This window comes from Bos indicus, chromosome 14 (genome assembly GCF_029378745.1).
Source record: "Bos indicus isolate NIAB-ARS_2022 breed Sahiwal x Tharparkar chromosome 14, NIAB-ARS_B.indTharparkar_mat_pri_1.0, whole genome shotgun sequence".
In the NCBI taxonomy this organism is placed as follows: domain Eukaryota; kingdom Metazoa; phylum Chordata; class Mammalia; order Artiodactyla; family Bovidae; genus Bos; species Bos indicus.
In genome coordinates this window covers 81,846,616-81,858,644 of record NC_091773.1, presented here as the reverse complement: position 1 = coordinate 81,858,644, position 12,029 = coordinate 81,846,616, and the positions used below count along the sequence as shown (strand labels likewise).

General features: G+C 40.7%; 1 protein-coding gene and 1 non-coding gene across 5 annotated transcripts in view; one reads left to right on the top strand and one right to left on the bottom strand.

The window, feature by feature from the left end:
* Window positions 1-12,029, bottom strand: part of COL14A1 (collagen type XIV alpha 1 chain) — a 234,110-nt gene that overhangs the window by 195,549 nt on the left and 26,532 nt on the right. For all 4 annotated transcript variants that reach the window (XR_011570692.1, XR_011570693.1, XM_070802990.1 and 1 more), the window contains exon 5: window positions 3,784-3,873. Coding sequence is in view for 2 of the 4 variants with exons in the window: in XM_070802990.1 (XP_070659091.1) it covers window positions 3,784-3,873 (90 nt within the window). In the remaining 2 variants the exon portion in view is untranslated. The remainder of the gene's footprint in view (window positions 1-3,783; window positions 3,874-12,029) is intronic.
* Window positions 7,853-7,959, top strand: LOC139187033 (U6 spliceosomal RNA). Its single transcript, XR_011570735.1, has one exon. It is a non-coding gene; the product is annotated as a U6 spliceosomal RNA (small nuclear RNA).

Sequence of the window (12,029 nt, the reverse complement as noted above, 5' to 3'; positions counted from 1 at the left end):
GTACTGGAGTGGGGTGCCATTGCCTTCTCCTAAAATACTCTAGATGTAATTATTTGGTTCAGAATGTAAAATAAACATGATTAGGACATCAGAATAACTTAAAAAAAAACACTAAAATGAAACAAATCACCATATAAATTTCTAGCAAGATTTTTAAAGAATCAAATATAATTTCTAGAAAAAAAATTACTCATTAAAAAGGACAAGCTAAAAAACAGATTTTAAAGACATAAGAAGAGAATTAGTATTCTATTAGAAAGATAAAGAAATTACCCAAAATGACATAGACAAAATGAGAGAGGTAGAATATATGAAAGTTAAGAGACATAGATTATCAAAAGAGACTATGATAAGTATAATTTGAATACAGAGAGACAAAGAGAGAAAAGAGAAAGAAATAGATACTTAAGAAAAAGAATATTGGAAGAACTAAATGTTGAAAAATTTAAAGAATTAGTGAAAGTTTTAAATCCAGATTATGGAAGCACAAATAAATCTACAACTAGACTTACTGTAATAAAACAACCAAACACCAAAGACAAAGAACAGAAAGTCTGAAAAGCGTCTGTAGAGAAAAGAGATTACCTGAACATTTAGACTGTCAATAGACTTGTCGTGAACAAGAGCCAAAAGACAGTGAGACATCTTCTAAATGATCAGAAACCACTCTCAAACTGGCGCCCAGCTAGGCCTGCAAAATTGGGTGCAGGCTGAAGACATTTTTGTGTGAATAAAATTAAGTTTACCACCACAGATCTTCTCTAAAGGAAACTGAACACGCAGAGAAAACCTGAGATACAAGACGGAGTAACAAGCCAAGAAATTTATAAACGCGGGTGCCGGACAAATAAAGACGATTAAAATTATGATTGTTATAAATACAATACCTTTGTAAGGCAAAAAATGTCAAAATTAACATATTTGTTATAATTATGTAAAATATAGAAGGTAGATAATTAAAGTACTATAAAAACTTGGACTGGTTAGGGAATGGTAAATATATTTCTTAGTTATAGATTTTGGCTGTATGAATGCTAAAAATTTAACTATAATCATACAAAAATATAAAAGGATTAAATATCAGCTAGTTCAGTAAAGGGGAAATATATTTTTCTTTAAGTTGATCAATTCTAATTAAGTAAGGCATACAAGGGAAAATGTAGCAAAATGTATAAAATAAATGGCAAATCCAAAATGTAAGTGGACTATGGATACTAATTAAAATACAAAGATTGTAAGAGATGATTTTTAAAATCCAATTAAATACTCTTTAAAATATTTACTCACTTTGAACCTTAGGATGCAAATAGGGTGAGAGTTAAAGTATACAGAATTACTAAATCATGTCACTACTAAACAAAATAAGTTGGTATCACTATAATAAAATATTGAATTACTAAGGATAAAGAAAACTGCTTTTAAAAAAAGAATGATTCACTAGGAAAATATAACAACTTGTCATGAATCTAGCCTCTAATATAGAGCAAAATTGCCAGAATTTACAAAGAGAAATGGACAAATCTCTCTGATGCAGAGATTAAAATTTTTCTCAAGAACACACAGATGTATTCAGAAGAATATAGGGAACGTTTAAAAAAAAAACACCTCAAGAATACATTGAGAATGTATTGTCAAGAATACAGGGAATGGTTAAAAAGAAAGAAACAGAGAGAGAGAAAAGAAAAGAAAAAAAGCACATTTAAACAATTAAAAAAAAGTCTGAACAAACTTTTTAAAAATATTCCTACCATAACGCAATTGTTAGATACCAATAGCAAATACATTATCTTTTTAAAATAACTCCATATGTTTAGAAATTAAATATTTATAAACAACCTCTGAGTCAAAATAGAAAGTCTAGTAGAAATCAAAAATTATGTAGCCTGAGCTACATAAAAATAATACTACATATCAAAGTCTATGTGATACAGCTGAAGTAGTACTTGGATATCTGTAGTTTTAAAATCCACACAATAAAAAGGAGAAATATCAAAAATTAATGAGATAAGCATTCAATTCAGGAAGTGGTAAAAGAAAAATATAATAAGGAAAGAAGCAAATATTAGCTATAAAAACATAAAATAAAGACACCATAGACAAGATGAACAAGATGAAGACATGCGCACATAACTGAATAATTCCAGACCTAGGTGTGTATTCGAGAGAAATTCTATCACGTGTGAAAAAGGCGACATAAACAAGAATTTTTACATCAATTTTGTAATAGCAAAATATTGGGAACATCAAGAGTATAAGAGTTAAATATATTGGGTTATATTTATACAATGGAGTTCTATATAACAAAAATGAATAAATTGCCTGTATATAAGTCAACATGGATAACTCAAAAAAAATCTAATATTCTGTGGAGAAAAAAAGCTGCAAACATATATTTTGATTGCATGTATACAAAATTTAAAATATAAATGCATAATTAAAAGATGGTTTCAGGATTCATATATTTATGTAATGAAATGATAAAGACACATATTGAAATAATAAACACTGAATTCAAACACTGGTAGCCTGTTAGAATGGAGGAAAAGGAACATACGGGATGTACAAGGAGCTCCGACTCTACTGTTTATACCTGCTTTCTTGACAAAGTTGTTTATCACTTATTTTTATACTTTTTATATATCTGACATGAAAAAAGTGAAAGGGTTAGTCTCTCAGTCACATTCGATTCTTTGTGACCCCATGGACTGTAGCCCGCCAGGCTCCTCTGTCCATGGGATTCTCCCGGCAAGAGTACTGGAGTGGGTTGCATTCCCTTCTCCAGGGATCTTCCCAGCCCAGGGATCGAACCTGGGTCTCCTGCACTGCAGGCAGATTCTTTACCATCTGAGGCACCAGGGAAGCCCCATATGTCTTGCTATATTTAAAAATTTACAAACACACTGCAAAAAATACATACTTCTAAAATGAAGTTGCAGAGTTAACGGATGGGCAAATTGTATGTTTGTGATGGATTCACCAAACAGACACAATGTTTTCAATAACTTATTCTTAAAATATATATAAATCTAAAAATTATTAGGAGAAAAATAGGAAAACATTGAAACAATTTCAAATGTTGGAAAGAATGTATGTTTTAAGAATAAATTATTGAAAAAACTGTGTCTGTTTGGTAGACTCTATCCAAGATGTAAAATTTGCCTATCCTTTAACCCTGAAACTAATCTTCGGAGCATGTATTTTTTGCAGTGTGTGGAAATGCTTCAAAATTAAAGAGTGAGCTGTCAGATGAAGAAGGAGGAAGGCAGGAGGTCAGGAGACTGAGGCGTCCTGGAGGTCCTGTTAGGGTCTGGCCTGCATCTGAGGCCACTGAAGCTGGGAAGGGGTTCCTGGTATGTGGGCAGGGGAGGCGGGGGCAGAGGGGCCACGGCAGGGTTGGGGGTGAAATACGGAGTTGGGTTTGTTTTGCGAGGATTGCTCTAACCTCTGGGCAGAGAGCAAATTGAGATCTTGCTAAATACTATGCACCAGCAAAGAAAGGGGAGCTTAGCGGCGTACTGGCAATAGACATGGAAAGAAATGAACAGATTCTGTCGGTATTTCAATAGAAAATGCCTTCACTAGGAGTTAGTGGTGTGTTAAACACGGGAACGCAAGGGAGAGGGGAGTGCTGACAGCTGCTCCGTGCGGGGAGGGGAGGAGAGAGGCCGAGGGACGCTTCACAGGAGATCCGCCTCCTCCGAGGCAGCAGGGCCAGAACGCAGGGCGCCTGCGCTCTGAGGACAGCCCACCCTCCCCAGCAAGCAAACAGAAGTGAGGTCTGACCTTCCTCGGGTACAGATGGTTTGTTCTCGCCTCCTTTGTCCACAACTTTGACTCTGGGTTTTGGCTCCTTTCTTTTTTCTAAATCTTTAACTGGAAGAAAAGTAAAAATACAGCAACATGTTAGGTTAAAACCTAAAAGAAAATATTCAATGAGCTTTTACTAAACTCCTTGCAAGTATTTAGAGCTTTAAGTAGAAATTAGCTACATGGTAGAATCTCATTCTAGAAGATTGCAGCTGCTATTCTTTTCAGTCTTGTCATGGGAAAGCATAGAAGTCACTTACAGATTTACTTCGGTCAAGTATTCACTACGGGCAGATGTATCAAATTTAATCGTGTATAACATAAAATCTCAAGATTAGCCCCATTTCAGACATGAGGGAATGAAGGATCAGCAGACTAAGGAGCTAAAACATATCTATAAAATCAGAAGGTGTTGGCATAGGGTTTAAGTTATGTCTTCAGATTTCTGGGAGGCCTGTGAGTGGCCCCTATTCTACAAAGGTCTTAGCCACATATATCCTCATTTGAAGTTGGTCTATCTGCAATAAAAGATGGAGAACTCAGTAAAGATTTTCTTTCAAACTTAAAATTTCCTACTAATAAAAAGTAGCACTTGTTCATTACTTCCATTATGAAAAGTTCAGGACCCAGATGACCCTTGGGCCTTGAATACATTCGATCCAATCTGCTCCACCAGCTTTCCTTTTCTCTCCATAGCAGCTTTCCTGCCATGGTTTGGTGCTTTAAGTTATTTGTTGGTTAGTATCAGTTGCTTGGCTATGTCTGACTTTTTACAACCCTATGGACTACAGTCCAGGCTCCTCTGTCCATGGAATTCTCCAGACAAGAATCCCGTCTCCAGGGATCTTCCCAACCCAGGGATCGAACCCAGCTCTCCCACGTTGCAGGCGGATTCTTTATTGTCTGAGCCACCAGGGAAGCCCCTGAGTCACCGCTAAATGGCAATGCTGCTGCTAAGTCGCTTCAGTCGTGTCCGACTCTGTGTGACCCCATAGACAGCAGCCCACCAGGCTCCCCCATCCCTGGGATTCTCCAGGCAAGAACACTGGAGTGGGTTGCCATTTCCTTCTCCAATGCATGAAAGTGAAAAGGGAAAGTGAAGTCGCTCAGTCGTGTCCGACCCTCAGCGACCCCATGGACTGCAGCCTTCCAGGTTCCTCCATCCATGGGATTTTCCAGGCAAGAGTACTGGAGTGGGGTGCCATTGACTTCTCTCTATGTGCACAAATAAAATACCCTGTGAAACGAGGAAGTGACCTCATGGCAAGATATTCCATTTAATTACTGCACTCACTTCATGGGAATCAGCAAACTTGTTGGAAGGTGAGCTCTGCGGGGTAAACAGTGGTTTCCTCTGAACCATCCTTCCTGCCTTCTCCAGGGTTACCCCTTGAATCCTGCCTTTATCATCTCTTCCTCCTCTTCTTTCTATCGGCTTCCCACTGCTGAAAAGACTTCAGACTTACTACCTGCCAAGGTCGGGTTTCTCTAGTTTTATGATTCCTTCCCTTAGAAGCCTTTCTTGGCTTTCTGGTACTTGAGATTAAATTCCGCGATTGAAAATCATAATAAATACAAGTTGCCTTAATCCTTCTATTTCCACTGATGTTCTAATTTTCTAAATCCATTTTTTAGACCTCATCTTCTGATTTCTTTATAAGGGTTAACCACTTTGGAACACCCCTTCCTTTAAATTCTTTTCTTTCTCAATTTTTACAAAAGCCTTATCCTGGGTTTTTTCATGTTCCTCTCAGCCCCCGTTTACATTCTCGTTCTTTGGAACATTTTTCTGCTTCCATTCCTGAAACAGAATCATAAACAACATTTGCCTCATATTTCTGCATACCCCACCTACAATTTTATCTCCCCTCTCCTTGGATGACTTCCAAATCCACATCTTCAACCCCACCCCCACATAGGCCATGACCTCAGACGGCTTACATTCCCTAAAAGAAAAGAAGTCTGCAACTCTGATAGGAGGAGAGTTGTGCTAAAGTAGAAATAGGCCTGGGAAAGAATAATTGCAAAAGTGGAGACTGGGAAATTTCACCAGGAAGGTGACATTTGGGCCAAACTTTGAAATATGAGCAAGATTTTTCAGGCAGAGATTAGCAAAATTGGTTCCAAAGAGAAAAATAGTGGCCAAAAAAACGTTTGCCAAAATAGGCCAAAATCCGTTCTACAGATGAACAAGGGGAAAAAAGCAGCAGTAAGTCACTTTGAATTGGGTTCTTAGGTCACACACAAGATGTAACGCACGGGTCACACCAAGCTGCTCACGGAGGAGGCAAAATGAGTTGGAAAACAGACTGTCGAGAGCGAAGCAGGATTACTCACACCACCACCACCACCATGCCCCTACTGTGCGCTAATGGAGTTAATGCACAGAGTAACAGGCACAAATCATCTCCCCATTTGCAGAAGTCGTTAAACTGCTTAACTACTTAAAGGCCCAAATACACGCACCTGATTGGGAATCCTGACAGTGCAGACATGCCTCTTTGTCTTCAAAATCCAAAGACTGTTACTTATTTTCCCTGGGTATCAGAAGACTGACTGATGAAGAACTTGAATCCCTGCACTAATTTCAAACCTACATCCACAGGGCTTTTCTGGGCTCTCACCTTCCTGGACCCAAGCATGAAAGGATTCCAGGGAGGAGGCCAGCATTTGGTTCCCCCTCACAGGGAGCCAACACATAACTGAAATGCAAAGTGGAAAAGGAAGCCTTCCAAACAAAGTTATTTTAATTTCATCCTGTAAAATGTTATTTGGGAAGAACTAAGCTCTCTATATTGCCAATAAAAATAACAGAGCTGAAAAATATATATATGCCTGTATGCATGCTAAGTCACTTCAGTTGTGTCCAACTCTTTGCGACCCCATGGCCTGCAGCCTGTCAGGCTCCTCTGTCCATGGGATTTTCCAGGTAAGAATACTGGAGTGGGTGGCCATTTCCTTCTCCAGGAGATCTTCCCGACCTAGAGATCAAACCTGCAACTCTTATGTCTCCTGCACTGGTAGGTGGGTTCTTTACCACCGGCACCACCTGGGGAGCACGCTCCCACCCAAATATATATATATATATGCTTCATATAATTTATCTAAGTAAGCAAGTAGATGGTTTCACTAAGATTATTTCAGCAGAGCTAAGCAAGCTGAAAGCAAATGCATTTCCTTTTAAACGTTCGAGGAAGCAGCTAACAAAGCTTTTTAAGGCTACTTATGCTTCTTAGGCTGCTAGTCAGTGGAATATTTGCCGCAATCAATCTCACTAAACCTTAAGACTAAAGTGAAATGAATCATTTCTCTTTGTCCTTTTTCCTGCTTCTCACAAACGTTAAGAAAAGTTATTTCCCTTACTCACGTTGGAATGTCGGAGGCCAGAGACTGAAGCACAGTGCCAATAAAATGAGACAGAGGCTGCTTTATAGTGAAAATAACATGAAACTCTTTCCCAGAGCTTTCAGACATGTGAACCTCAAAAGAATGTAACATTTTAAAACATCTGTATGTCCTGCTGACAGGTGGATTGGCCGAATGTCTTTGTTCAGAAGTTTCAAGAGGTAGCAGGTTAATAGAGTTTTGGTTTTTTTTTAAGAAAAAAATCACAAAATGCAACTTATAAAATGTTACTTAGAAGAGAATGAAGAAAAGGAAGGGAGGATAGAAAAATCCACGGCTGAACACAGAGTCCTAGAACCCACGGTCTCCCCGGTTTGTGGATTAACCCTTTAAAAAGCTACTGTTATTTGAACATTGCTCATTATTAGAGAAACACAAATCAAAACTACAATGAGGTATCACCTCACACTGGTCAGAATGGCCCTCATCAAAAAGTCTACAAACAATAAACGCTGGAGAGGAAGTGGAGAAAAGGGGACCATCTTGCACGGTTGGTAGGAATGTAAATTGATACAGCCACCATGGAGAACAGTATGGAGACTTTCTTTAAAAAAACTAGGAATAAAACTATTATATGACCTGGCAATCCCACTACTGGGCATATAGCCTAAGGAAACCATAGTTCAAAAAGACACGTGCTGTACTCACTTCGGCAGCACATATACTAAAATTGGAACGATACAGAGAAGATTAGCATGGCCCCTGCGCAAGGATGACACGCAAATTCGTGAAGCGTTCCATATTTTTCCATTTCACGCCAGTCAGAATGGCTGCGATCCAAAAGTCTACAAGCAATAAATGCTGGAGAGGGTGTGGAGAAAAGGGAACCCTCTTACACTGTTGGTGGGAATGCAAACTAGTACAGCCACTATGGAGAACAGTGTGGAGATTCCTTTAAAAACTGGAAATAGAACTGCCTTATGATCCAGCAATCCCACTGCTGGGTATACATACTGAGGAAACCAGAATTGAAAGAGACAAGTGTACCCCAATGTTCATCGAAGCACTGTTTATAATAGCCAGGACATGGAAGCAACCTAGATGTCCATCAACAGATGAATGGATAAGAAAGCTGTGGTACATATACACAATGGAGTATTACTCAGCCATTAAAAAGAATACATTTGAATCAGTTCTAATGAGGTGGATGAAACTGGAGTCTATTATACAGAGTGAAGTAAGCCAGAAAGAAAAACACCAATACAGTATACTAACGTATATATATGGAATTTAGAAAGATGGTAACAATAACCCTGTATATGAGACAGCAAAAGAGACACTGATGTATAGAACAGTCTTTTGGACTCTGTGGGAGAGGGAGAGGGTGGGAAGATTTGGGAGAATGGCATTGAAATACGTATAATATCATATATGGAACGAGTCGCCAGTCCAGGTTCGATGCAGGATACTGGATGCTTGGGGCTGGTGCACTGTGATGACCCAGAGGGAGGGTATGGGGAGGGAGGAGGGAGGAGGGTTCAGGATGGGGAGCACACGTATACCTGTGGCGGATTCATTTTGATATTTGGCAAAACCAATACAATATTGTAAAGTTTAAAAATAAAATAAAATCTAAAAAAAAAGAAGAAAAAAAAAAAAAAAGACATGTGCACCCCGGTGTTCGTTGCAGCACAATTTACAATAGCTAGGACACGCAGGCAACCTAAATGTTCATTGGCAGATGAGTGGATAAAGAAGTTACGGTACATATATATGATGGAATTTACTCAGCCATAAAAAGGAGCACATTTGAGTCAGTTTTAGTGAGGCGGATGAACCTAGGACCTGTCGTACAAAGTGAAGTGAGTCAGAAAGAGAAGAATATTGAACGTTAACACATATATGGAATCTAGAAAATGTTTCTGCTGAACCTATTTGCAGGAGCAAGCATGGTGCTGCAGACATGGAGTGCAGACTTGTGGACACAGAAGGGGAAGGACAGACTGAGGGACAGCATCGAAACATACGCATCCCCGTACGCAAAACAGCCGGGGAAGCTGTGTGTGACCCGGCGAGCTTCACCTGATGCTCGTGACAAGGCAGAGGGGTGGGGCGGGGTGGGCATGGGAGGGAGGTTCGGGGGGACGTGTGTGTACTTACGGCTGATGCACATCGCTGCACAGCAGAAACCAACACAGCATCATAAACGATTATCCTCCAGTTAAAACATAAATTCAAAAGTAAGCTGCTGTTGTCTGAAACGATGTCTGGGATTTACATCAAAATCATACGAGACAGGGGGCTGTAGGGGTATAGATTGACAGGACTGACCATGAATGGTTAATTGTTGAAGCCACTGATGGGCATTCAGGGGATGATTTTACAATTGTGTCGATTTTTTAAGTTTAAAATTGTACTTAATGTTGAGTTGGGTTTTTTTAAGGAGTCTAAGATTGCCAGGAGAAATATCAATAACCTCAGATACACAGATGACAGCCCCCTTATGGCAGAAAGTGAGGAGGAACTAAAGAGCCTCTTGAAGAAAGTGAAAGTGGAGAGTGAAAAAGTTGGCTTAAAGCTCAACATTCAGAAAACGAAGATCATGGCCTCTGGTCCTATCACTTCATGGCAAATAGATGGGAAAACAGTGGAAACAGTGTCAGACTCTATTTTGGGGGGCTCCAAAATCACTGCAGATGGTGACTGCAGCCATGAAATTAAAAGATGCTTACTCCTTGGAAGGAAAGTTATGACCAACCTAGATAGCATATTCTAAAGCAGAAACATTACTTTGCCAACAAAGGTTCGTCTAGTCAAGGCTATGGTTTTTCCTGTGGTCATGTATGGATGTGAGAGTTGGACTGTGAAGAAGGCTGAGTGCCGAAGAATTGATGCTTTTGAACTGTGGTGTTGGAGAAGACTCTTGAGAGTCCCTTGGACTGCAAGGAGATCCAACCAGTCCATTCTGGGGGAAATCAGCCCTGGGATTTCTTTGGAAGGAATGATGCTAAAGCTGAAACTCCAGTACTCTGGCCACCTCATGAGAAGAGTTGACTCATTGGAAAAGACTCTTACGCTGGGAGGGATTGAGGGCAGGAGGAGAAGGGGACGACAGAGGATGAGATGGCTGGATGGCATCACCAACTCGATGGATATGAGTTTGGGTAAACTCCGGGAGTTGGTGATGGACAGGGAGGCCTGGCGTGCTGCAATTCACGGGGTCGCAAAGCGTTGGACACAACTGAGCAACTGAACTGAACTGAACTGATCTTAACAGTGAAGTAACACAGGAAGTTAACCAGGACCAGCCTCTCCTGTTCACGTGCACGATACACAAAGCTCTGCCCACAAATCAGACAAGACGCCTCCAGGAAGAGGGGGCTACTGCGATCTCTGGGCCCTAGACTATACGGTCCCTGGGGGCAGGAACGTGTCGTGTTCCCAGTGCCTAGAATAGGGCCTGGTACTTAGTGGCCATGCACTTAAGTGACAAAAAAAAATTTAGTGAATGAATGAACATCTCCTGAAAGGCGAAAGAATCAGGACCTCTGCGGATAACTTTTAAATTCAACATCAGGACAAGTTTCCTAAGGGAACAGGGCCATCATGGATGGGGCCGCCCCAGAGCGTTCCCCTCTGCTTAGAGTGTCTCCGGATGCAACTCCTTTGACCAACTCAGTATCTGAGACTGACTCAGATATGAAGACATCGCCCATCCATTCTCTTTCCAGCCCTCTCCTGCAGCAGAGACAGCACCTTCTTTCACAGAGTCCTAAAAGCATTTATTGAGTAGCTATTATGTACTGGGTAGATGACATGTCTAGATAAGGCTCAGGGACAGTGTCAGGGAGAGGATTTAAAAACCAACACTTAAGGAATTATGGTTTTCTCCGGATATCTGCCCAGGAGTGGGATTGCTAAGTCATACAGTAGTTCCATTTTTAATTTTTTAAGGCACTTCCATACTGAAAACCGTAACTCCAAAAGATACATCACCTCACTGTTCACTGCAGCACGATTTACAGTAGCCAGGACATGAAAGCAACCTAAATGTCCATCAACAGAGGAACGGATGAAGACGTGGCACACACATGGGATGGAGTGTTACCCAGCCACAAAGGAGCGAAACTGTGCCATTTGCACAGACGTGGACGGACCTAGAGACTGTTACAGAGTGAAGTAATATAAAACAAATACCATGTATTAATGCATATGCATGCAATCTAGAAAAATGGTACCAACGAACCTATTTGCGAAGCAGGAAGAGACACAGAGAACAAACATATGGACACCAAGTGGGGAAAGGAGGGTGGGAGGAATTGGGAGACTGGGATTAACATACGTAATGGGCTTCCCAGGTGGCCCGGTGGTAAAGAACCCGCCTGCCAGTGCAGGAGACACACGAGATGTGGATTCCATCCCTGGATCGGGAAGATCCCCGGGGGCAGGAAATGGCCGCCCACTCCAGTATTCTTGCCTGGAGAATCCCATGGACCAAGGAGCCTAACAGGCTACAGTCCATGGGGTAGCAAAGAGTCGGACACAACTGAGCAATTGCGCACACACATTTAAAATAGATAACTCGTGAGAACCTACCCTGTAGCACAGGGAGCTCTACTCCGTGTGCTGTGGTGACCTGATGGGAAGGAACTCCAAGAAAGAGGGGGTCTATGCATGCAGACAGCTGATTCACTTTGCTGCAGAGCAGAAACTAACACAACACCATAAAGCAACTATATTCCAATAAAAATTTTTTAAACTAAAACTGAAAGGATAAGCAGCAGTGAGTATTGGAGACAGAAGGAACTCACGGAAGATTAGACTGAAGATCTCCTAAGATCTCGTCAAATCTGAACAATCCAGGGTTAACCCGGCAC